At 40.8% G+C, this 26,869-nt stretch overlaps 1 protein-coding gene across 1 annotated transcript in view; it reads left to right on the top strand.

The window, feature by feature from the left end:
* The window catches only part of GAP43 (growth associated protein 43), a 198,538-nt gene that overhangs the window by 93,033 nt on the left and 78,636 nt on the right, over positions 1 to 26,869 (top strand). The window contains exon 2 of the mRNA XM_033940143.1: positions 6,141 to 6,729. Within this exon, the coding sequence (XP_033796034.1) occupies positions 6,141 to 6,729 (589 nt within the window). The remainder of the gene's footprint in view (positions 1 to 6,140; positions 6,730 to 26,869) is intronic.

Below are 26,869 nucleotides of genomic sequence, written 5' to 3'. Positions count from 1 at the left end.
TCTTATATCTCAAAACAGGAGTTAAATATATCATATAGTCCCGGGTTATTATATATTCCAATCCTTCAATCCCGAAACGATCTTTTGCTGAAATATCCCCTGTTTTGCTCCCGACGCTCATAGGAACTCTATGGGTGTTGGGAGCAGCACAGAGCATTCAGCGTGCCTATTGGAGCTAAAAACCGCTTTCGAGGTTTTGTAAAAGGGGGGGGGGGGGTTATATTTTTTCAAAAATCCACATTTTAAAATATCACTTAAAAAACAACTATAACGTATTCAAATTCTTATACCGTGATAGTGATAGTGCTCCGAAAATGACTACATAGTTGCTCTCCATACTCATTTTTCGACAAATATTGAAATGGCACCCATTTTCAATCAAAACACTTATCTGAAACTTATTTTTTAGTTCCAATAGCGAGCAGGTAAGACTATAAATATACTGAGTCCAAATTCATTCCTCCCACTTCTTTCTCATCTTACAAATAACTGCAATTTATTTTTTTCGTATTTAAATCTGCACTTCAGTTCATGAACAAAAACAAATCCACCTTTTACAAAACCGTGATAGCGGTTTTTAGAGGAGACCTGCGCACTGAATGCTATCTGCTTCTCCCATAGGAACTCTCACAAGTGTCAGAAGCAGTGCAGTGGTGAATCGTCTTGTCTCCGCAGTGAAGGGAACAAGACGTGCGGTCACGGTTCGCGCGGTCCAGGAGCCCGATCACCGCATCCTGCCATTTCCCTCCCTCCCCCTCACCTTATGTGGCAAATATAATTATGGTTCTCCCAGCGCCATGCACACTTTCAACAAGTCGCATGCAGGCGTGGCTGTTTCAGTTGAATCCTCCTCTGACGCAACCGGAAACAGGAAGTTGCGTCAGAGGAGAAGATTCAACTGAAGCAGCCATGCGTGTGCGACTTGTTGAAAGCGTGTGTGCCGCTGGAAGAAGAATAATTAAATTTGCCACATAAGGTGAGGGTGAGGAAGGGAGGGAAATGGCAGGATGCGGCGATCGAGCCGGAGGGGGCTGCTGGACTGCGCGATCCATGACCGCATATGTTCCCTCACAGCAAGAAGGAGGGAGTGAAAGGGAAAGAGATGCTGGGCCAAGTGGATAAAGAGGGAGACAAATATTGAGAAAGGGGAGGACAGGCAGGTGAGCCAGATGAAGCGAGAGGAGAAAAAGGGAAAGAAGCTAGATGGGGTTGTAGAGGAGAGAGACACATTGGTGTGGAAGAGGAAGAAAGGGGAAATCTGGACACAGGAATGTAAGAGAAACAGGTGAAATTATGTGCATGGGGGCATAGGGACAGAAACATAAAGGGGAGATACATGGGGGGAAATTATGTGCATGGGGGCATAGGGACAGAAACATAAAGGGGAGATACATGGGGAGTTATATGAACACAGGGGTGGGGGGTGGGCAATGCCGGACACAGGAGGGAGTATATAGATACAGAGGCGAGATATTAGAAATGGGGAAAATAGGAACACAGAAGGGCGATGGTTTGTGTGGATGGGATCAGATGGTTTGTGGGGGCAGGGACAGGGACTGAGTTGGCGGGGATGGGACGGGGATGGGGACCGAGCTCGCGGGGTTGGGACGGGGACAGAGATGAGCTCACGGGGACGGGGACAAATTTTTTCCCCATGTCATTCTCTAGTGTGGATGTCTGTGTTAGCTAGCAAGACTTAGGCCCTCTTTTACAAAGGTGCGCTAAGCCTTTTAGCGTGTGTTTAGCACACGTAAAATCAACATGTGCACTAACCGCTAACACGTCCATAGGATAACATGCATGCATTAGCGTTTAGCACGTAATTAGCATGTACTAATATTTACCATGCTAAAAGCATAGCACACCTTTGTAAAAGAATCCCCATACAATTTTCCTCTGCTCTTAAGAGAAACAGCTTCACCTATAACTCATTCCAGTAATGGGCCAATCTCATTAGCGGCTACTGATTTTTCCTGCTTCCAACTATTCAAGCCAGTAGATTACTACCAGCCTAAGGAAGAAAAAGGCACCAGTGGTTGACTGATGCGATATACAGCCGATGGGACAGCCCTGTCGGGGATGGCTGAGTGCTGGTTCCTCTTTCTCTCTTGGTTTGTCGCCTCTGCAGACTTCTAATATCAGAACCTAATGTCTGACTGGAATTTATTTTATTTTATTTTTTAATTTAATTAATTAATGTTTAATCTTTTTAATTTATAATTTAATTATTATTTTATTTTTGTTTTTAGGGTAATCTTTGTTTTTATCCTCACTGAATACTCGGGAATGTACATATCTTGTCTCTATCTCTATCTTTCCTGTCTTCAGTGGAGTTCCTTTCATTATTCAATTCTTACATTGTAAACCACCTAGGTCAGTAAAATGCTGGAGCGATATATCAAATCTTAGTAAACATAAACAAACATAAACATAATTCATGTCACCTGCTCCACTATAACAACTTTGTGGCTGATACTGGGCTGCGCTAAGATTCTGTAACAGAATCTGAGCACCTAGATTCCATTACAGAAAAGGCTCTCGCCATATCCACGAAGTGCCAGTTATAGAATTGCCCCCTGTGAAATCAGTTCTGGAGTATATGTGGTGGGGAATAGATTGAAAACTTTATTCCACCTTGTGAATGGATATATCTCCAGACACTGGTAAAGCCATCATCGTCCAGTAACTATCAAGTTCTCACCCATGTAAATCTGCATCAGGGTTTAATAGCAGGTTAAAATAATTGCTGATCAAACCAACTCCTTTTGTTAAAGAGAAAAGCATAATTAAAAAATAGCATCTGGGGAAAACACCAAAACTAAAGTCATATTTCTATTATTTACTTCCCTTTAGATATCTTCCTTCTGAATCGTTATGTACAATGTCTGAGATAAAGTAAATATTTGTAGATAGTAGAAGTTCAACCTTTTGCTTCTTCTTATCCACAGAAGAGAAATAGGAATGATTTACACACCTGAATTTAGGATGAAACTCATTAGGTTTTTCATAGTGGGTTTCTTGTAAAACTACTAGATTCTAATTATTTATTTCATTTCTTCAAATGATGTAATCCTCTTGAATAGGGAATAAAGACTCTTATAGGCTAATATTCACAATAAATACTCATATTTGGACAACATTGGCAGTTCCCACAGAAACCAGGTACCTGCCTTCCCCACTACCATCTTTAGCCACTACCATAAAGGCAGCACTGAAGATATTTCATGGCACAGCCATACAACTTTGATTGTGTCTGAGGGGTGTTCTATAGTTATCCAGTTAATTTTATCCAGACAAACTGACATTGGGTATTGACCTTATAGTGTTCAAGAAGAATAAATTAGAAGAATTACCTGAATTAATATCAGAGTTTATATATCTCAGCTTCTCTAAAACTAGTTTTAATTTCATTGTGATCGTTTTTTTAAATTTTGTGATAAAATGGAAAGGGGGGGTGTAGATCATGAACCCAGTTTGGGTCTTGTATGCTTGACTATCCATGATGTTAAGCTGGGTTTACAAAAGAACAAACAACCGTGTCGGGTCCCAGGGTTTGTAAAAAAAGGGTGACAATAGTAACCGCATTTCATATTTGGTTTAATAAACACAGCCTGCCTCTTGTACATATTGTCTGCAGTTTTCTCTTTTGTTTGTTGCTTGCTGTTCTTGAATTGCAGACACTGTTGGATTTCCTTTTTGTTTGTTAGCTGGGTTTAAACATGCTGAAAAATTGCCAGCCTATTACAGAAAAGATGAGCGCCCATTATAGAATAGCAACAAATACCGATTTGGGGGTCCAGATTTGGTTGGCAGGATTTATGCCTGCAGAAACCATGTGTAATTCCCAGCACCTAATCTGGGCACACATCCCTGGTATTCTATAATACTGTGCACTAATTTTAGGAATGCACCTGATCCACCCACACACCTCTCATGGTCACACTCCTTTTGAATTGCGAGTTATGGGATTGCACATTGTTATTGAATAGCATGTAGCAAGATGAGCACCCAAATCCACTTTGGTTCATATTAGTGTCATTTAGCTCCCAATTATTGGCTCTAATTGGCTCATTAGCCAATTTAGTTGGGTTCACATCCTGGGTGCCATGTATGGAATCCAGGGGTATTTGGGTATTTGCAGAATAGCACCTAGGTTCTCTGCTTGCACTTTTGTGGATATGTGCACATTGTTCTGGATTTTCTAATCGGCATCGAAGCTTAGTAAAAAAATGTAATTTAAATTATGCTTGTAACTGAGTTTCAAGATGCTTACTGGCGCCTATAAAATCAGCCCCCAAATCATGTTTATGTAGGCGTTTTAGTCTGCCTAATGCCACTGTGGGCATGGCTAATGCGGAAGTGTTTTTTTAGGCATGATTCACAACAAAGATAGGCACCAGAAATATAGGCCTGAAAATCCCTGGCCCTACATTTCTGGTGCCTATATTTCCCAAAGGTACGATTCTCTATAAGACACAATAGCATGACTGACACACGATCGGCAGCCATATAGAGAATACAGGCCATGAGTAGTGGCACTAATGGACAGGGGATGCTGTGGCAGGCTGTATTGGAATGGATAGTGTGCAAGATATTTTTGTTGAGTATGGTGTAGATTTTTTCTACATATAAGATACCTACTTTTCATATGATTCTGGGTAAATTTAGTTAGTAATGCATTTGTGGAAGATAAGGCCTATGCCCAATTAGGAGTCTATGAAATGTTAGGTATAAAGATATAAAAATTTGAATATGGATTGCAGCCAAGGCCAGAAAAACTAGAGATTAATAGTAGGATAAGTATAATAATATTATCTTTATGTAATTTGCTGAATTAAGCAAGTTCAGAATGGAAATTGGGTGTATGTATTGGTATAACACATTTATAGAGGTATTAATCTCTCTATCTCTCTCTCTGTTCAGTATTCTTTGTCTTTCTTTGTCTGAAATATTGCAGTTTTCCCGCTCAAGACCCTGGTTTCTGGTGTCCTTTGTCTGGGCTGCCATACCGCATGACTTGAGTGATAACAGATGTTCCTGGCATTCCATTGCTGGGTAAAGAAGAAAGCCTAAAGTTCTTAAATATGCTTTAAAGAAGTATTGAATTTGCCTGAAATATTAATGAAATATGACGTGTGGCGTGTGAGTGAATATTTGGGATCCCAGGATGATTGTATATATGTGTTTAAACATAAAATTGGTTTTGCAAACTTTATTATATTTTAAACTTTGAGAAATCCTGAGAGGTAACATCTGAAGTTTGACCTATCTGACCTTTAAGCTAGGTTACCATAGAAACTCTCTTACATCTGACATTCCAAGAGGTCTGCTTGTCTTTCTAGATGTGATGGGAGGGCTTTTTTAAGCCCAGTATAGGAATTCTCATTAAGGGGGGTCGTATGGACTTTCTCTGCTGTAACTTGAAACTTTCTTTTTTTTTTCCAAAGTATGAGTTCTGAAGGGTCAGAGAACTGTTTTGATTCAAACTTTTAAAGAATACTGGGAAGGGGAGTTTTCTTTGGGTAAATTATAACGTTTTATGCATATTCAGAAATTGATGTGAACAAATATATAATTTGTAAAACTTTTTTTAAGCCTGGTACCTATAAGAGCTAAAAGGTATTTCTTTGTTCAAATACATAAGTACAGCCTCTGCTGGCTGATTGGTAGACTGGAGTGATGTAATATTGATCATTGAAAGAGTGCATAAATGAACGAACCAGAATAGTTTCTCTGAGACCATTTTGATTCAGAAAAGGTGCATTTTACTTGTCTGATTGTAATGCGTCTCCATTGAACAAATGCCTTTTGAAACAAAATTATTCTATTAATTTTAATAAACAATATTTGATTGGAAATATTTGTACAATTATCATTATTCCCAGGCATCTAAGAGCAGAGTTAGAATATTTATCTGTTCAGTCATCGTGCATAACTCTAGAATTCTAAACATTTATGCATGCGTAAATGCGAGCACCCAAAAAAGGCAAAGATGCAATCTATGACTAGATTATCAGTTTTACATTCCAGTCTCCTTGCTTAGTGTCAAATACTGTACTGAGGTTGACAGCTATAGCAGGCCTTAAACTGCCCTTAGTACAGAGGTTATATGTTTAATTTCCCTTTTGTTTGTTTTGCAGGTTGAAAAAAATGATGAGGTGGACCAAAAGATCGAACAAGATAGTTCCAACAAACCAGAGGACAAAGCCCACAAGGCAGCTACGAAAATCCAAGCTAGCTTCCGTGGACATATAATCAGGAAAAAGCTGAAGGGGGACAAGAAGGAAAATGGTCCTGAGATCAATGGCGAAGTTGGTGAGAAGAAGAATGAAATCCGTGCTGAGGTGGAGAACCATAAGAGTGAGGCACCTGTATCAGAAGTGTCTCAGTCTGATGGTCCCCAGTCCATAGAAGGAAAGAAAACCAACAGCTCTCCAACGGAAGAAAGAAAGCAGGAGAAAGAAGGTGTACTGGATGCTGCCACTAAACCTGCAGAGCAATCTCAGACCACCCCTGTGGAAGAGAAGCAGGCTGCGGCTGACAAGGACACCACCACGCAGGGTATCAGTGAAAACTTGCACCCCTCAGACGCTGATGGATCCCAAGCAAAGGAGGAGGAGTCCAAACAAGCCGATGTGCCTGCCACTACCCCTGCCTTGGATGCTGCCAAGACAAAAGAACAGCCACACACCAAGACAGCAGCTATTAGCCAAGTAGAAGAGAAGACAGGTAAGCACACCTGCCATGGAATATCAGGTTTAGATCATTTAATTTAGACAACTTAGGCCCCTTTTTATCATGCTGCATGGTGGTAAAAAACCCTAATGTGGCATGATAAAAGGGGGACTTAATCTAATGTTTAGATTTTATTAAATATTATTCATAAAACACTCCTAAGGATATTTGAATTAGATTTTTCACAGGCTCTGATACAAAAACATAGGTCTGTTAGTGCAGCCATACCCAACTCTGTCCTGGAGGACCGCCAGCCAGTCGGATTTTCGGGATAGCCCTAATGAATATGCATGAGAGAGATTGGCATATAATGGAGGTGACGGGCATGCAAATCTGCTCCATGCATATTCATTAGAGCTATCCTGAAAACCTGAGTGGCTGGTGATCCTCCAGGATAGGGTTGGGAACCACTGTGTTAGTGGACAAAAACACCATCAGCTTTTTTTTATTTTTCATTTTACATTTAGGGGTAAGTTTTTAAAGGTTTAAGCATCTTATACAAAGAGAAAAATAGAATTAACCATTTTAAGTTACCATGGAGTCTTTTTTATTAAGCTGCAGATTGTGCTGGTGTGTGTTTCCTACAGCTTAAAAGGGTTTACCTTGAGACACACTCAGGTGTCCTATGGTTAGTTCCTAATCTGCGCATGCAAACCGTGCACTAAAAAAATATTTTAAATTTTTCCATAGAGGGGTGTGTGTCTGGGGACAGAGAGTGGGTGTTTCTTTGCTAATCAATTAGCACAGCTACTGTAAATTGCCGTGTGCTAACTGATTAGCACAGGATTCGTGCATGAGACTTTACAGCCTACAAAACAAGTTTCAGTAAGGGCTCATATGCTTTTTTTAAAAAAATGACTGCACACTAATGCAACATTAATTCATTGTAATTAATAAGGAAAATGGAAATCAGACATTTTCCTGCTGTGGTAAAAATAGTCTTATCATACCAGAAAATTCCACGTATGGACATTCTAATGCAACCTTCTACCACAGGATAGTAAAAAAAAAAACAAAAAACAAAACCCATATTTTCAAGTTAGTGGGCTTTCATTCACTAGAAAGTGTGTGCCTAAAGTTACTGTAGGATGTACATCTGAGGGGCCACTGGAAATTAGGAGCTGTCCTTTTAAGTACTGTATCTCTTTCAACTTTAAAACTTCCCTGTTCTTTTCTTTACTATGAGTCCCTTATAGGGATGTGCTTTTGTTTTCTAATCAAATAAAAAAAGCAACAAAAAGCTCCATTTCATTAGAAAATGACATGAAAATTTAGCCCTCCATTTTTTTTTTTCATTTTATTTCAGAAATGAAAAAAAAGAAATCCAAACATTAAAACTGCCCCACCATACTTTCCCTGTGGCACTCTCCTTCAGACTCCATTTACTCCCTCTATAGGATTACTATAATAGAAATGGGGCAGGAAGAGTCCCCAGCCTGACCTCATTTTCAAAATGGCACTGGCAAGGCATCAAAGCTGACACTATTTTGTTTTATGGATGTGTTACAACACAGCCAAAAGCAGAAGGGATCTACTATATATCCATGAATTTCCATTACTGATTCTAATTCTATCCTCTTTCTGGAGCCATAAAAGCAAGATTAAATAGTATATACCCTTTTTCACTCAGAAAATCAGCATTGGCATCAAAGGTGTCCCATCCACAGTGAAAACATGATAAACTGTGTCTCTTTGGCATCTATTATCGAATGAAATACTCCCTTGACATCGCTTTAGATTGTAGGGCAGAGCTGCTCGGCTTAAGTCCAATCTTCATTTTTCCTCTCTGAATCTGTGACGTGATTATGGAGATCATAAAAAAATGAACCTTGGAAAGCAATGAGCTGGCATTATCAGTCCTGGGAAAAACACTGCCAGGGAAAATAAAACACGAAGAATAACCACCAAAAAATGAATTGGACTCTAGCCAATGACAATGATTGGGCTTTCTGCCATGACATACTTGGGCACTGCTACTATAAATAAGCTTATCATGAAGAGTAGTAATGAGCTGTTGGATCATTACATTTGTTTCCTTTCTCTTTCTAGCTTTTCCTTGAAGCACATTGGCAATCATTATCCCAGCATTGGCCGTAATTGATCATAGAAGTAATACAGAATTGTCAGTCATGGAGCTCACCAAGACTTATCAATATATAAAGTTACTTTGTGTGCATTCCTTTGTAATTTCTTCTTCCAGTACTGATATACCCCCTCCTTTACAAAGCCACGGTAGCATTTGTAGCATCAGCCACAGCGGTAACAGCTCGGACGCTCAAATGAATTCAATGAGCACTGGAGCTGTTACCGCGGCGGCCGGCACTAAAAGCGCTAATGCGGCATTGTAAAGGAGGGGGTATCATAATGCATAGTTGCTTTAAAAAAAAAATTAAATTAAACATTCTCTTTATATAAGAATGTTCCATCATAAGGAAAAATTCCAAGAACAATTGCACAAAATAGAACTTAATGAAATACTGATTTCTCGGAAGAGATAACAATATATCATTATCTATGGCATATACCTTTGTTAAAAACTACTATTGTGTATTGTACAGGGAGTTCAGAATATTTAAGGCTTATAACAGAAATAGGCCAGCTGTGAACAGATGGTGGTATACTTGACTTCCAACACTAAAAGAGAGTTCTGGCAGTCAATAAAACAATTCATTAAAAATGTGTTTTATTTTTCATTTTCATTTCTTGAATGTGATCTCCAAACAGGCACAAGTAAAGAGAAATTATTATTTTTTTTTTTTACAAAAGAAGAACACTATACACCACATTATTTTAATTTGGTTTGAGTTGTGATAGAATAATGTGTTTGGATAGTACAGTATACTTTTTTCTTTTATGGGTGTACATAAATACCATAGCAATCGATTTGTAAAGACCTGCAGGGCAGGTGAGACAACAGTTAAGTTTAGCTGATTACTATGAAGCAGATTTTGACCAAAACTAACTGATACGGCAGGACATTTTCGATAGGAAGTCTAAATCTGAGTTTGCATGTTTTAGAAAAGATGTCCAGAAATGCAGTAGAGAAAATGTTCGTTTTCGAAATCGTAAGATGTCTATCATATTTTTATTTTTAAATGATCTATCTAGATATCTTGGCAATGAATGAGTCTATCTTTTTTGGCCATTTTTGAATACGAAAATGTCCAAATAGAAAATGGGGAAATGCAAGATCATACATATAGGGAAAAAAACCCCGATGTTCACTTACAAAATGGGGGGATCAGCGCTAGGGGTGAGCGACCTTGAAAGAGACCTGGGAGTGATGGTAGACACAACATTGACGGCGTCGGCGCAGTGTGCCACGGCCTCAAGGAAAGCAAACAGAATGTTGGGTATCATTAAGAAGAGTATCACGACCAGGACAAAGGAAGTCATCCTGCCACTGTATCGTGCTATGGTGCGCCCGCACCTGGAGTACTGTGTTCAGTTCTGGTCGCCGTACCTCAAGAAGGACATGGAGGTACTTGAGAGGGTCCAGAGAAGAGCAACTAAGCTAATAAAGGGCGTGGAGGACCTCTCATATACTGACAGACTGAAAAAGCTAGGGCTTTTCTCCCTGGAAAAGCGGAGACTTAGAGGAGACATGATAGAAATCTTCAAGATCATGAAGGGCATAGAAAAAATAGACAGGGACAGATTTTTCAAATTAAGGGGATCAATAAGTACAAGGGGGCACTCAGAGAAATTGAAAGGGGAGAGGTTTAGAACAAACGCCAGGAAGTTCTTTTTCACCCAGAGGGTGGTGGATACATGGAACGCGCTACCAGAGGATGTGATAAACAGGAGCACGCTACAGGGGTTCAAAGAAGCTTTGGATAGGTACTTGGAAGACAAAGGGATTGAGGGGTACAGATAAGAGTAAAGGTAGATTATAGGGATGGGATTAGAGGTAAATTACAAAATTAATCAGGAACCACTGTTCAGGCACTAGGCCTGATGGGCCGCCGCGGGAGTGGACCGCTGAGCAAGATGGACCTCTGGTCTGACTCAGCGGGGGCAACTTCTTATGTTCTTATAAAAACAAGTCATTGAGACATCCAAGCAACCAGCATTCTTTGCAAACTGGCCACACAGACATCTGAGCAGAGCAGAGGGACACTTTAGGGGGTACTGCTGTAAACATCACATTAAAATGTTCCAGGCACACATGTCACTATAACCTGCTTACCATATATACTTGAATATAAATCGACCCCAATATAAACCAAGATAAAATCCCCCCCCAATAAAAGAGGAAAAAAGGTTGACTCAAATATAAACCAGAGGGTTAATATTCAAGTGCAGTACCTTGCCTTGACCCACCGGCTCTGTACCCTGTTCCCCCTCCCTCACTGCTCGGCCAGGCTCTGCATCCAGCCCCTTCACATATTCTCTCCCCTTCACTGACAGGCTCTGCATCCAGCCCCTTTACTCCCTCTCTCCCCTGCCCTGCCAGGCTTTTCACCCAGCCCCACTTTCTCCCTGCCAGGTTCTGTATCCCTCCCTCCCAATGACTTGCAGGCCTCCATCAGGCCTGCCATGAGACCTGGAGGTCCAGCAGTGGCCGGGACAGTGTCCACCTCCTGTTCCAGCTGTTTCCAATAATTTTTACTTCCCTCCTGCCTCCCCCACATATTTTTGGTATCCTTTGTGGTCCAGTGGTAAATCGCTGCAGGAACGACCTTTCTTTAGTTGCACGTATGCACAAAAAAACCAATATTCTGGCTACATCCTGTTTGATAACATGGCACTTAAATACTGGGGGCCTGATAATCAGAATGTGGGAGGAAGGCCTGTTATCTTCCACGGTTGACAAAGAACCTAGAAATTCAATGCTGGGCCATATCCAATGACAGGCATTGAATTTCCAGAGGAATTTTTTTTTTTTTAAGCTGCTTGTGACATAGCCTGCCAAGCTGATATTCATTGGCTGACCAACTAAGTTATAGTGGTCAAAGATAGATGTGTTATTTTATGCAGTCTATCTGGCTGCTATACTTCGTCAGTCAGCCATTAGAATTACAATATGCTTATGGTACCGCTTACACTGTCAAGTTCAAAGTGGTAAACATTTTTCAAAGAAACCAGGACATTTCTTGGGAATAGCAATGAATATCAGCACTAACCAGCTTTGTTGCCTGACATAGCCAGTGACTGGGCAAGATGATAAGTGCTAATATTCTGTGACCATCTCACACTAATATTAGTACTTAGCCGGCTATTTAATTGGCCAAGAGCCATTCCTGATCAGTATAATAGTGCAAAACAACAAAATCCAAATAGCACCAAAAGATTCTACAAAGAAATTAAGCATCCAAATAACTTTAACACAATGAATCTTAAGAACAATCCACAAAGGGTGTATACAGTCACAAGTATAAAATAAAAATGTGCCAACAAGGGTCGTGTTTTGGCAAAATAAAAATGCCTTCCTCAGGGCTCTTATAGGGTCCTTGGTTATCTTAAATATTAAAACTTAAAAGTCATAAAAAAATTCAAGTGGTTAAGAAGCTACAAAGAATGTTTATTAAATTACAAACTGGTGTATCCAAATAACTTAAAAACAAGCAGCACAGCTCACAAGACTCCAATATAGGCTGGTGTCATGTATTGGAGTCTTGTGAGCTGTGCTGCTTCTTTGCAAAACCAGAACACTAAAAGATGTTCTAAAGCATTATGTCATACTGTACTGGAAAGAAAAATACTCTGTCTTTTTTTTTTCTGGGCTGCATTATGATACTATATCACCAGCATACCATGTGCCTTGTAGGCGGAGCCTGCATGTCCGTTATAGCCGAATAAAAACTACAGCTAAAAGCGGCTCTGGGGACCAAAATAGTTGTCCGTTATATCCAAAAGTCCATCATATGTGAGTCCGCTATATCCGATTTTCTGTATGTTTATAATGGCGCTCGGCCAGGACCAGCAGACCTCATCCGCTATAGGCGAGGTTCCATTATAAGCGAGTCCGTTATAACGAGATTATACTGTATTGTCAACTAAAACAGTCGCCCTAAGCCGTCCCTCCATAGCAGAAGCCTCTGGAACGACATCCTTATGTGGGTTCCTGACTGCAGCAACACTATTTCTAAGAGGAGCCAGTGGTGAGATCAAATTACCCCCTTCTTGAACTGGCCATGGATCCGCTTGATATCCTCAATATTAGCCACCCCTTCAGTTCTTGCCAGGAAGTTTCCCTGATGTCTAGATGAGAACAGGAGTGTTTGAGTTCAGAATGATACCTCTGACTCTCTAGCTCTGGCTCACAATACCACCACATGGTTTGCCTTCTTGCACCTGATTTACTTCTGCTTCAACATGGCTGTAAATGTGTGCAAAGATTCTATCCAGCTAGTATTTAGTGCTATTTAACCAGCCAGAAGTGGTGCTGACCAGTTAAATAGCACTAAAACAGCTAAATGTGAATATTCAGTGTGAGATCACAGCATATAGATTTATTTAATTCATTTTCTATCCCATTTTCCCCAAAGAGCTCAGAATAGCTTACAGGTAAACATACATAATATACAGTTAACAGATTACAATTTGACATAGTTACAGTACAAGTTTGCGATACAAGGTTGTATCCTTTTTTTAAAATTCTTTATTTAATATTTTTAAATACAGTAAACTCAGTACAAAGCACAATTAAAGTTGAATATACCTCATAGCATTTGTTATACTAATAAAAATAAAACATCTTATCAATGCTAAAGTTTAAACATTTCCGTTCCCTATCATCCCCCCCCTCCCAAGAGACCTGGTTCCAAATCCAAAATAATCAAATAATTCCTTCGAAAGTTTCTTTTTCCAATTCAATATAGCTCCCCCATATATCATTAAATTTGTCCATTGGTTAGTTAGGATGGCCTAAAGTCTAGATTTTTCACACACTGTTCCTAAGCGTTCCCTTACATCTCTCAGAGTAGGTACATTTAGCATTCACCATTGCTGGGCTAATGTCAATCTAGCGGCTATAAATGCCAAGTCCAAAAGTTTAGATCGAGAAAATGTTAAACCTTCTATTCTTACTCCCAATAGTGCCCTTTCAAGATTAAGCTTAAGTGGGACCTGAATAATCTGCTTACATACTCAAAAACTTGCACCCAAAATACAAGGTTGTATCCTAACTCAATACATAGTAGGGGTCTAATACCAATGAACATAATATAGAGTTTACAGGTTACAATTTGCCATAGTTATTGTTAGAGTTCAAGGTTTTCTTTATACAAGTTTTTATCCTAACTTGACACTGGGAATCTAATACCAGTATATGTGGAGGGAACATCTAAGTCTGATTTGGATGTAGAGTGCTAGTTGCTCAAAGTTGGCAGAAACAAAATGTCCATTCCTGAAAAGTGCATCCAAAATATTTTTTTCCCAAAAAATTGTCTACCTATACGTCTAGGTGTTTAATCGGCAAGACCGTCACTACGTCTATCTTTATACCACATTCTTAACCAAAAATTCATCCAAGTCCCAAACGCCCAGAACAAGACCTTTTAGATGTGGGATTCCCAGTCCCTCCTGTTGGAACACCTGAAGCGGCCCCCCCTCGAATATCCGCCGCAGGAAGAGTGCCAAATTCCTCCTGCTACTACCTTGCCGAGACATCCACCCAGCATGAGGGATGCTCAGTCCCTCGTGCCGGAACACTCCCCCCCGCAAATATCATCGGCAGGAGGGATTCCTAATCCCTCCTGCCAGAACCCCCTGAAAGGCATTTTGCCAGCCCACCCCAAGTCCACCCGGACCCCAATACCTTTTTCATTTGGCCAGCCAGAGGTGTAGAAGGATTTATGGTTCACTTAGCAGTATTATAAACACATTATGTCTCTGTTAAGTGGTCTAGAGAAAACCATAACCTCTTATTCAAGTCCAAATATCATGGTCTAATTATACGACACAAAACCCAGGCTAATGAGAAATATCTTTATTATGAAAATAGAAAAATATAATTCACAAGCCAGCTGCAGAATCTAAGTATTGTTCAAAATATCTAATTACACAAATGAAACTCAGTACATGATTGTCACAATCTAATGGATAGACAATTAAGTAAAACTTCTTGTTACACACACACACTATTCCTTATAATAATAATCCCTGATTAGCAAATGATTATATTATCACCCAGGTAACTTTTCAACCCTTTACCACAATTAATAGATTCCTATCTAATTCCCAAGCTAATAAAAGTAATTTCCGTATGCTCACCCTTAATTAGCCTCTCCGGCACAATTAGGTGGAAGAAAACTTCGTGTCAGCTGGAAGACGTCAGGAATACCGTTGTAAAAGTTACACGTGTTGAAAATCCTTGATGAGGCTATAAATCATCAGCAATAAGTTCCGTTTATCTGTGCTAAGTTCAGAACAGTTTTTAAATGTCCGAATTTCTATCTCTTAGGCAGAGAATCACACGAGGTAACTTACAGGTCTAATTATTGAAAGAAAAAGTTTACAATTAGAACATCTGTGAGCAGATCTGAGCTTCCCCGGACCTTATCACAGACTAACTAATTATTAATTAATTAGCACCTTTCTTTTCTTGAATCTCATCAGATGACTTCCTCGGACCAATCCAGAAACAGAACTTGATGAATAGCCTTTCTGTATAAAGTATCATATATGCTGGAAGACCCAGGGCTGTTAGACAGATAAGAACAGAATAATTTCTTCAAGATTCACACTGTCCCAATATTAAAGCACAGATGAATGCCCTTGAATAGCAACATTCGGGTACATCCCCATAATGCATCAGGCAGAAACTGCAAAGCAGTGTACTTCTTACTTCTTGCAAAATTCATGCTTGAAAGTTGCTTGCAGAGAGATATTCTTGAAACAATGGTTCAGGCTTGATGACATCATGGAGGCCTAACCTTCAGGTGTGAATACGGAAATATCCCTACAGTCCCCCCTTTTGGAGGAGAAATAACTTCAATGGAGTCTATTTCACCTTCAACCTAACTAAGTAGGAAAGGATCGACAAGACCCAAGGTGATATAAAAATGCATAAACATAAGCAATACCATATAAATCAGCAATAAATCAAAGATATCAATAATCAATGTATAATAATCATAAAGGCAAGGGCAAAATATATGAACCCAGCCAAATAAATGATAATAAAATCACTGAATAATGGCAATATATGATAAAATCAAAAAATCATAACTACTTAGCAAGGCACAAAAGGTATGCCAAAGCAAAAGTTAAGACAGGAAGATCATAATCAAAAATACGGCTAGCAAAATTACTCTTTCATAGCCGCAATGAAATCATGCATTCTTAAGTCAGTATGTGATGGTTTCTGTCGAATAAGACGTTTAATCCGGATGGTCTCATAGAGTGCAAAAACAGAGAACCCAAATAAGAGAACCCACAAAATGGCAAAAATTGGAATAACAACAGTGATAAAAAGATCAATACTGCGGGTATCAACAACTTCATGTACATTGGAGGAGCCAATATGAAAGTCCTCAATATGAAGCTTATCATTATCAACTTTCAGTTCAATGGTGTGGGAAGGTTTTGTCATCAAATATTGTTCCACTTCAAGGGTAAAGTTGATGGAATGTCCACAGAAAACATCCAGGATTTCCAATTCAGTTTCAGTAGGAGTAGAGTCCAAATGGAAAAGAGAAACATCGAAAGAAGATGTGCTGGAGCAGGATCTGGAACGGGAAGAACAAGAAACCAGGAGAATCTTGAAGGACAACACGGGACTGCGGACCAGGATCGATTACTTTGGTACCAACGCCAATCAGCAGGACAACCAGGAACAGCATCGGCAGAACTCGTTTCGCCATCTGAAAAACAGAAAAGAAAGAGAACAGCCTAGGCTGTTGCTAGGTTAATGTCTTCATCACAATAATGGTTTCATCCTGGGCAAATTTACTGGGATGACATGGTCTCAGTTGATTAATGTGGACCCATTTAAGGACATCTGCACCTGGAAAATTTGATTTGATGTGAATTTGATAAGCCACAGGTGAAGCTTTTTCCACTATAGGGAATGGACCATGCCAACTTGGCAAAAATTTACTTTCTTTGGTCTTGGTTTTGCCAAAATTGTAATAAAATACCTTGTCGCCAATTTGGTATTCCTTTGTGGTAGTCCTATGATCATAATAGGCTTTTCTACCTTTAGCAGCAATTTCCAGATTTTTCTGGGCAAAAGAAAATGCACCCTGTAAATGTTTACGTAAATGGGTGACATATTCATGAGCAGTAGTAGCACTAGAAAGATTTACATCATTAGTTCTATACAACAAATGAATTGGTAATGTCATTTCTCTACCTGTCATCATTTCAAAAGGCGTCACCCCCGTAGAACGGTGAGGCGTGGCACGAATAGCCATCAGTACCAAAGGTAACTTCATGTCCCAATTCTTACCAGAGGTAGACACGTACTTCTTCAGGATCGTGATGATGGTACGATTCGCTCTTTCCACTTGTCCCGATGATTGAGGGTGGTAAGCTATGTGCAATTTACTTTTCACTCCGAGCATCTTCCACATGTGTCGCATCACATCCGCAGTGAAATGTGATCCTTGGTCTGAGTCCACTCTCATGGGCAAACCCCACCTACTGAACACATGATTCAGTAACAAGGTAGCGGTAGTCTCTGCAGTACAATTGGGTGCAGGCAAGCACTCAATCCACTTTGTAAACAAACAAGTGACAGTCAACATATACTTATTACCTCGGGAGGAACGGACCACTGGGCCAATCCAGTCAATCTGGATGTCGGACCAGGGCATGACCAAACCCTTCTTTCTCAAGGGTGCTCGGTGAAGTGGTGTAGAGGGTTGAAATTGACAACAAGTCAAGCAACCTCTCGTATATAACTGCACATCTTGCCGCATATGAGGCCAGTAGGCCACTTGCTTCAGTGTCTCATAGGTAACTTCTTCACCTCTATGTCCTGCACAAGGTTCATCATGGGCATGTTGCAACATGATTCCTCGATATGCACGGGGTACAACCCACTGCACAATACCATGCTTACTCGTCCGAGTGAGCAGGTTCTGATGAATCGAAAATTTCTCTCTGGAGGTGTAGAGTATCCTAAGTTCTTCATCCTTCCGAACGTCTTCAGACAATGGATGATCCTGTGGATTCTGTATGAAGTTATAGAACTTTCCCAGAATAAGATCTGTCTTCTGAGCGGTTACAAGATCAAAGGAAGGGATATCATTACCCCACTGCACCACAGGTGTTTCAACTACCTGTTTCGCTTGGCGTCGAGTAATAGCATGTACCATTGAAAACAACTCTTCAGGGCATTGCCATAGTTCACCTGACAAAGCACCTTCTTTGGCCAATTGATCCGCAAGATCATTTCCGATCTTGTCAGAACTATTAACCTTAGCATGACCTTTCACTTTCTTCCAGTAGATGGTCATGTCATTGTCTCGTACCAATTGATCTAAGGCTAGAATCAAGTCACCATGATGGACAGGCTTTCCTTTGGAATTTAACATGTCCTTCTTTTTCCACACGGGTAAGTGAGACACAAAGTTTTGACGCACATAATCAGAATCTGTACAGATAATTAGTTCTGGGATCCCCTTCTGTACCGCAGACTGTACAGCGACCAAGGCTGCTACAATCTCTGCGTATTGGTTGGTTTTAGCACCCAATCTATACTTCAAGGTTTCCATAGGTGTGTCGACATTCCACACTACACCTACTCCTGCGACCAAATTATGGGTTGAGGTCTGGTGAAAGGCACAGCCATCTACGTAGACCTGAGGTATATTGGCACATAGCTGTTCATCATAAAGATGATGACGATGGGGTACCTCCTCTTCTGGTGGAACATCAGGTTCCGGTATACCTGTAAGAGAATCTTGTTCTGTACAATCATGCAATTCTGCTATCCCTTGGGCTACTGTGTTACGATGTTTCAGGGCATACTTTACCTGTAAAGGCCATCCTTGGAGAGCCAAAGTCCATGAGACTATTCGGCTATTGGAGACACGACCAGTCTTGATCTTGTCACTACCCAAGAAACTAATGGGTTGATGACAAGTCTCTACAATGAGTTTTTCTCCTTGGATGTAACTCCGAAAATGTTGAAGAGCCCAAACAGTTGACAGTAGAGCTTTCTCACATTCAGAATACTTCTTCTCTACATCGGTGAAGCCTTTGCTTGCATAGGCCACCACACGCTTGTCAGAGTCGTATTTCTGGTACAGGACAGCACTCATAGAGTGTTTGGAGAATCCTAGGTCGATGAAGAATTCACGACCACTCTCGGGGTAGGCCAAGCAAGGAAAGCTACTAAGCTGATCTTTCATCTCTTGCATAGCATCTTCCTGTTCAGGACCCCACGTCCAAGGTACATCCTTCTTTAGTAAGGCAACCAAGGGTCTAGAGATCTCTGCATACTGATCTATGAACTGTCGAGAATAATTGCATATCCCCAAAAATGAACGAAGTTCCGTCAAATTGGTAGGTTTCCTCAACTGTTGTAGGGCCTGTATCCTTTTCTTCTGTGGTCGAAGACCTTCAGAGGAAATGTCATACCCTAAATAATTCAGAGATGTTCGGCACCATTGACCTTTGGCAAGGGTCAATTTAGCTCCTGCATTTTGCAATTGTTGGAACACATGTTCTACCTCTTCCAGGTGTTTCTGAAAGGTGGGACTCTTGATCAGGATGTCATCCACATAGACTAAAGTTCCTCGAGCTTCCGCATCTGGAAGGGCTTTATGGAGAAATATGTTGAACTCAGCTGGAGAGTTCAGAAAACCAAAAGGTGTTCTATTCCATGTGTACTGTTTCTTCCCAAAGGTAAATGCTAGTTTGTATTGATCCGGTGGATGTACAGGAACTGTCCAAAATCCAGAAGCTAAATCCAAACTGGTAAAATACTTAGCTCCTTTGATGGTAGTCAAGCTCTGGTCAAGATGGGCCATAGGCCACCTAGACAAGGGTACCCGCTTGTTTAGCTGTCGGTAGTCCAAGGCAATTCTCCAACTGTTATTCTTCTTCAGGATTGGCCACAAGGGTGAGTTGTATGTACTGTTGCAAGGCCTAATGATACCCCTAGTTTCTAGGGTATCAAGTATCTCTTGCACGGACTCATATGAGGCCAAAGGAATCTTATACTGACGTACAAAGACGGGCTTACTGTGGAGATCCATAGGAATCTTGGTCACATGTAGATCGGTCAGACCAGTGTCATAAGAATCCACTGCAAAAAGGTCTCGATACTTGTACAACAACTGTGTGAACTGAGCCTTTTCATCATCAGAAGAACACGCATCAGCTAGGTCCACTTGTTCCTTTACCATAGCATCGAACTTAGAAAAAGGTTGGTTGGAAGAGATTTCCACTTGGTCTTCAATCTGTTCTTGCAAAGATGAAGAATCAATGGCATTCACCGCTTTAGATTGGTCAGACAGAGCTAACTTCCTGGATAAAATCAAAAAATCATTATCCACTGTTACATGGGAAGTCGTTGCATCATATGGCCACAGGAAGTCCAGTGAAATGAGTCCTTTAGGAGAGGTAAAAATATGGTCCAGTATATCCCCCCCATGGCAGGGGTCAACAATGGAAGACAAGCTGCCAATGATAGGCAATGTTACCTCAACATCAGGAAAAGATTCACCCACTAGAAAACCCAAATGTTCTCCAGCGGAGAGAAAGACTTTCGTAGGTTGAGCATTGACAATCAATACATGGAAAGAAGAGGTAGGTACTTCAAGACATGGTAAAGCACCTAGAGAAAGACCATGCTCGAGAAAAGAGGTATTCGGGTTGAAAAAGCCAATATCATCGAGCATGCGTTGACCATGGGCCAAACGAAGAGGTAGAGCAAAATTCTGCACAAGGCCAGGAATCTTGACGTCTTCAGCACAAACCACTTCACAAACTTGAGGAAGAAGTTGTCCAGCCTTCAGACCATCCATCAGGTCCACATTTTCTACCGGGGTGCCTTGCAATCTGCTCCAAAGCACACCGTTCACCAAATCAACGTAGACTCCTAGACGAACAAGACATTCTGATCCCAAACACAAGGATGTGTGTAGGCCTTTCACCACAGAAAAGTGATGAGTGAAAGTCTTAGAACCCAGGGTCAGCAGAAGGCTACAAACCCCAACAAGAGGCTTGACCCCCTGACCTGGTATAGGTAGGTGAGTAGAGTGGCGCCGAACAAACGGAACTGATGTGGTTCGCTGAAGTTGACAGTAAAAAGATTCACTAATCATGGAGATGTCACTCTGGAGTAGCAGTTGAGCTTGAACTGGGACAGAACCGTGCAGGTGAACATCAACAAACAAGTCAGTATCATCCTGGTGAAGTACAGCCAGTAGACGAGGATGAGAGGTCAAAGAGTTGGAAATAGATGAGGTCGGGTCTTGGACAGTCTCTTGAGGTGGATCTGGCACGGGGAACGTAGACTTCAGAACAATCTCCAAATGGTCAGCCTGGAGAACAATGTCAGATATTTGTTCCTTGGGAACGCTGACAATCTCGCGGTCTGTGGGACCCCCTTCTGGAACATTGGCATACCGTAGCTCCAAAATGTGTGGATCCGCTGAACGCAGGAAATTTATTCGAATTGAAGTATCGTTTCGTTCCACAGTACTGGTAACCTGGGGAAGGCGTGTAGTTGGTACCTTTCCAAAAGGAAGGGGACGAGTCACCTGAGCCCAGACCACTTCTTGGACGTAATCCAAAATAGGCCGCAATCTCTTCAAAAGATCGTTTCCAATCAAAAACTCCTCTCCTGGACTAGTGGTAATAATCACTGGGTGTTTAACATTCATTTTGCCTAACTGCAAGGTCAGCCAAGTTTGACCAACTGTCTCAATGTTCTGATGTCCATATGCAACCAAAGACAAATCACTGGGAACAATCGACAGTGGATTCTGGGTACCCAGGGTAGTCTGCAAACGTTGGAATAATCCCTGAGTGATCAAAGTCACTTCTGAAGCCGTATCAAGTAAACCGGGACAAGACAAAACCTGTTGGAGAAGCAAAGGTAAAGTGTACCGTTGACCCATAGGCGTTAACCTACCCAAGAAATACTTGTGTGACTTAATGGAATCCCACGAAGGAAGCCACTCGGTGTTCTCAGATAATTCACTGGATTGTACCAGATCTATGTCTTGTGTAGCATCAGGAGATGTTGTTTGGACAGAAGATACAATAGTGGGTGGAAAAATTGGTTCTCGGACTAGTCATGCGGTATCATCCTCTAACAATTCGGGTGTGTCATCCAGGTCGTCTACTATGGAAGCCTGGGTGTCAGTTACTACAGACTTGACCACTCGAGTTCCGGAAGGCCTGTAACTGATATTGTTATCCTTTCTCCTTGAGGTCTGTTCCTTTCTCGCGGGGACAGATGCTGCCAATTGTTTAGAAGTCAATTCCAGGTCAGAAATACGATCTATCACCTGAGCCAATTGTTCCATTATCACACTGAGGTCACTCTGCTTCTGTTGCTTATTGGGCCGTCTCTTCTTCTGTGTCTTGGGTCCATCCCTATTGGGTGGTGCATCAGAAGAGGAAGTCTGGTCCGCTGGACGAGATGAAACAGGTCCTGGAGTGGAAACTACAGAGCTACTAGGTTCCAAAGCAAGTGAAGTCTGAACTGCGCATACACTCAGCTTAGATTCCTTAGATCATGCTTTGGGCACCGGTTTCTCAGATGGGCCTGCAGGAACCCTGACTTTATGATCATAGAAATCCTCGGCTACGGCTAGGATCGATGAGTAAGAGGCCTTTTTCATACCAGCCACAACCACACTCATATATTCAGGCAAGGCTTTTGCAAAGAGAGATCGGAATTCTCCATACTCCAGTTCGTTCTCAGAAGGAGTCCTGTCTGGAAAGAAATGTTGTTTCAGACGGAAAGCAAATTCACGGGGATTTTCTTGGAGTCCACAACGCAAATGGAATGCAGCTTTGCGAGATTCAATGGAATCAGCGTATGTACCATAACGTCTTTTGAGTTGTTGTTCCACCTCTAACACATCCGAAGTACCAGTGATGATGGATCGCAACGTCTCAGAACACTCAGAAGCAAAGGACCAACGAAGTAAACGAAGCTTATCACTGTCCTCTGTCACTGCATAAGTCTCAAAGAACTCATGTATTGAGGCCAGATGTGCTTCAATAGTTAGCTTAGTTCCCTCTCTAAAAGGTTCTATCATTTGTTTAAACATCTTCATTATCTGTACGTGATAGGGTGGTATAGTATAATCACCTCCTTTCTTTTGAGTTTCTTTCCCTGTTTCATTATTGTGCTGTGACCTTTGTGGAGTATGTTGTGAAATGTCTGGTGCTTTGGTGCCATCTGGTGGTTGTTTAGGCTCACTGTAAACTGACCTTACCGGATGAGGTTTAGAGTCAGAAGATTCAGTGACGTCACAGGAAGTTGAGATAGACCTTACAGGGCGTGGTTGCTGCACTGGGCATGGTTGCTGCACTGGGCGGTCAGCTAGTGTCACTAATTTCTCAGGGCAGGGTTTGTTACTAGGCAACAAGTCATCTGCAGTAGAATCAGAACACTCCTGCGAATTCCTGTTCCCACCTTCCCCCCTAGAGCTGTAAAAAGAACGAAAGACGGTTCTAGGAGCTGGTGTAGGAAAATGAAGAGGTGACACAGGGAGAAAGGGAGCTTGAATATCCCTCTCACTACAAAAAAGTAGCAACTTTGTCTTGCAAAACTTTCACATCAGTAGCTAACGCAGTTCTTTGTGAGGATATAGCTTGAACATTCTGGCGCAGAGCCAAATTATCGGCATCTGCCTGACATAACGAGTCAGTTAGCTGTGTGACCTGTAACTCACTTTCGGAAAGTCGGTTCTGAGACTCAACAAAGTCCGCTTGTAAAGCACATAATTGCCTGTCAGCACGGGCTGCCTTATCATTAGACAGACGTTCGGTAGCGTCTAACTTTTCACCCAGACAAACATAAGCAGAAGTTACGTCTGCAAGTTCATTCTGCAATCTAGATAAAACCTCAGCATGATTTTTCTCACTCTTATCATGATCTTTCTGACAAGTAGATAAAGAAAGCTGTAAATCTGCCTTCTGAGCCCGGACAGTATTAAGTTGCGTCACTAAAGATGTACACTTAACACAAGAAATAACCACTGTACTTTTTTTCTGACTTTCAAGTTCAGCATTCAACTCAGAACATTGATGTCGTAACTCAGACATCACCTGATCAAAGTCGGAATGTTGATCTTCACAATTAGAAGCTAACAGTTCAAGGGAATCATTACGAGTCCGTTCTGCCTGCAAAGAATTTTTACAATCCTCTAATTGCTCATATAAATCACTCTGAAGCTGACGTTGTTGAGATAAACTAGCAGAGACAGAAGTTTTAAAAGCAAACAACGCACAAATGAGCTCTGAATAATTTTCTCCTGTAGGTTTAGTACGAGCATGTAGGAGACGCTGCAATACTGAACAGTACGCCTGATTAGAGTCCTCTATATCTGCATGTAATAAACGAACAAGGTCAGAAAAATACACATCAGAATCTTGCTGTTTTAACACTTGCACAGCTAATTTCTGAAAAACATCCTTTTCAAGAGCATGCCACGAAATCTGAGTCTCAGTGTCAACAGACATGGCTACGGTCGTAAATTAGAAACCTAGATATCCCGGACGAGCCCCCAAAATCTGTAGAAGGATTTATGGTTCACTTAGCAGTATTATAAACACGTTACGTCTCTGTTAAGTGGTCTAGAGAAAACCATAACCTCTTATTCAAGTCCAAATATCATGGTCTAATTATACGACACAAAACCCAGGCTAATGAGAAATATCTTTATTATGAAAATAGAAAAATATAATTCACAAGCCAGCTGCAGAATCTAAGTATTGTTCAAAATATCTAATTACACAAATGAAACTCAGTACATGATTGTCACAATCTAATGGATAGACAATTAAGTAAAACTTCTTGTTACACACACACACTATTCCTTATAATAATAATCCCTGATTAGCAAATGATTATATTATCACCCAGGTAACTTTTCAACCCTTTACCACAATTAATAGATTCCTATCTAATTCCCAAGCTAATAAAAGTAATTTCCGTATGCTCACCCTTAATTAGCCTCTCCGGCACAATTAGGTGGAAGAAAACTTCGTGTCAGCTGGAAGACGTCAGGAATACCGTTGTAAAAGTTACACGTGTTGAAAATCCTTGATGAGGCTATAAATCATCAGCAATAAGTTCCGTTTATCTGTGCTAAGTTCAGAACAGTTTTTAAATGTCCGAATTTCTATCTCTTAGGCAGAGAATCACACGAGGTAACTTACAGGTCTAATTATTGAAAGAAAAAGTTTACAATTAGAACATCTGTGAGCAGATCTGAGCTTCCCCGGACCTTATCACAGACTAACTAATTATTAATTAATTAGCACCTTTCTTTTCTTGAATCTCATCAGATGACTTCCTCGGACCAATCCAGAAACAGAACTTGATGAATAGCCTTTCTGTATAAAGTATCATATATGCTGGAAGACCCAGGGCTGTTAGACAGATAAGAACAGAATAATTTCTTCAAGATTCACACTGTCCCAATATTAAAGCACAGATGAATGCCCTTGAATAGCAACATTCGGGTACATCCCCATAATGCATCAGGCAGAAACTGCAAAGCAGTGTACTTCTTACTTCTTGCAAAATTCATGCTTGAAAGTTGCTTGCAGAGAGATATTCTTGAAACAATGGTTCAGGCTTGATGACATCATGGAGGCCTAACCTTCAGGTGTGAATACGGAAATATCCCTACAGAGGGATGCTTCCTCCCTCCGGCTGGCAGGCCTGCCTTCACAGAATGGTGGACCTTCCCCTTCCTGGTGCATCGTAGGAGGGGCCATAGGTGCCTAGGCCAACCAGATCTGGGATGTACTGGGAGTGGCCTAAGATTCTGATTGGCCAGATCCCTTAGGCCACTCCCATAAATTAATATTAATAACATAATATTAATGAAATTGACCCCTGTTAAAATCTGATCAAGGTTAATGATCTAGGTCAGAAGGCAACTGCCTCAAATTAAAGGTGAATTGTACTTGTTACAGTATCACTTCAGCGCTCCATATGAAGTTAACCATTTCTAGTACTGTAAGGTAGGGATGGGCTGACATTTGCGACAAAATGTTGTTTGCCAAAAATAGCGCACACTCTTCTTAAAGAGTGTGTATGTTCAGGTAATTCTATAATTTTACACCTGCAGTTAAGTGACAATCTTGGCAGTTACTCTAGGCGCTATTCTATAAGATCACACCTAAATGATCCAGTAAATGGTGCTCAAAAATGGGTGCTGATAAAAAGCATTGAATGGAATTCTATAATGGGCATTTCGGGATTGATGCCCTTTATAGCACTTTGCGCCGGGATCTACACTCAGCTTTGGGCATGTGGCGTTACCACTATTCATAAGGAAAAGAGTATGTTTCCATGTATTCACAATAAAAAAGTACACACCTTCTTAATAACTAACCTGCTATTAATCCACCTTACAAAAATTTAATAAAGGGGAGAAAAAGACCTCAGTTCAGCTTCATAGATCATAAAAAAACTCCCCTTATATAGATCAAATGCTTGAGTATCTGATTGTAAAAACCACTTAGATAACCTCGATAGGCGGTATATAAATCCTAATAAACTTGAAACTTGATCAAAATGTCTTGTATCGACAGTCTCTGATTGCAAAAAAAAAAGTTCTCAGATTTAATAGTCTCTGTTCACACAACAGGCTTCTGTAGGATCGATCTTGCACAAAGTTTAAAGTTCGACAACATAGAAAATAAAAAAAATTTCTACAAAGTATTTAGCTTCACTCCGAACTGTGGCAAATCTTTAGAAATCCCCTTCCTCTGGTCAATTTCTTCCATATTCCAAATATCACTCAAAACCTCCACAGCTTATTTATTTTTCTGTTACAGCAACAAATCCAACAGGGGCTTCCTGTTTGCCTCGTGGCTGTGTCAGGGATTTACTCTATTTCCTTCAAACTGAAACCAGATATAAATCCCAATGTGCAAATTGGTCATGGATCTGTATTATTCTATAATACTGCACCCAAATAAACAAAAAATGGCAAAGGAGGTGTCTTTTCAACCAAAGATAAAGTCTTTATTTAAA

Source organism: Geotrypetes seraphini, chromosome 4 (genome assembly GCF_902459505.1).
Source record: "Geotrypetes seraphini chromosome 4, aGeoSer1.1, whole genome shotgun sequence".
NCBI classification, from domain to species: Eukaryota; Metazoa; Chordata; class Amphibia; order Gymnophiona; family Dermophiidae; genus Geotrypetes; species Geotrypetes seraphini.
The sequence above is the reverse complement of the archived record's forward strand: the minus strand, read 5'-3'. Positions and strand labels throughout refer to the sequence as shown.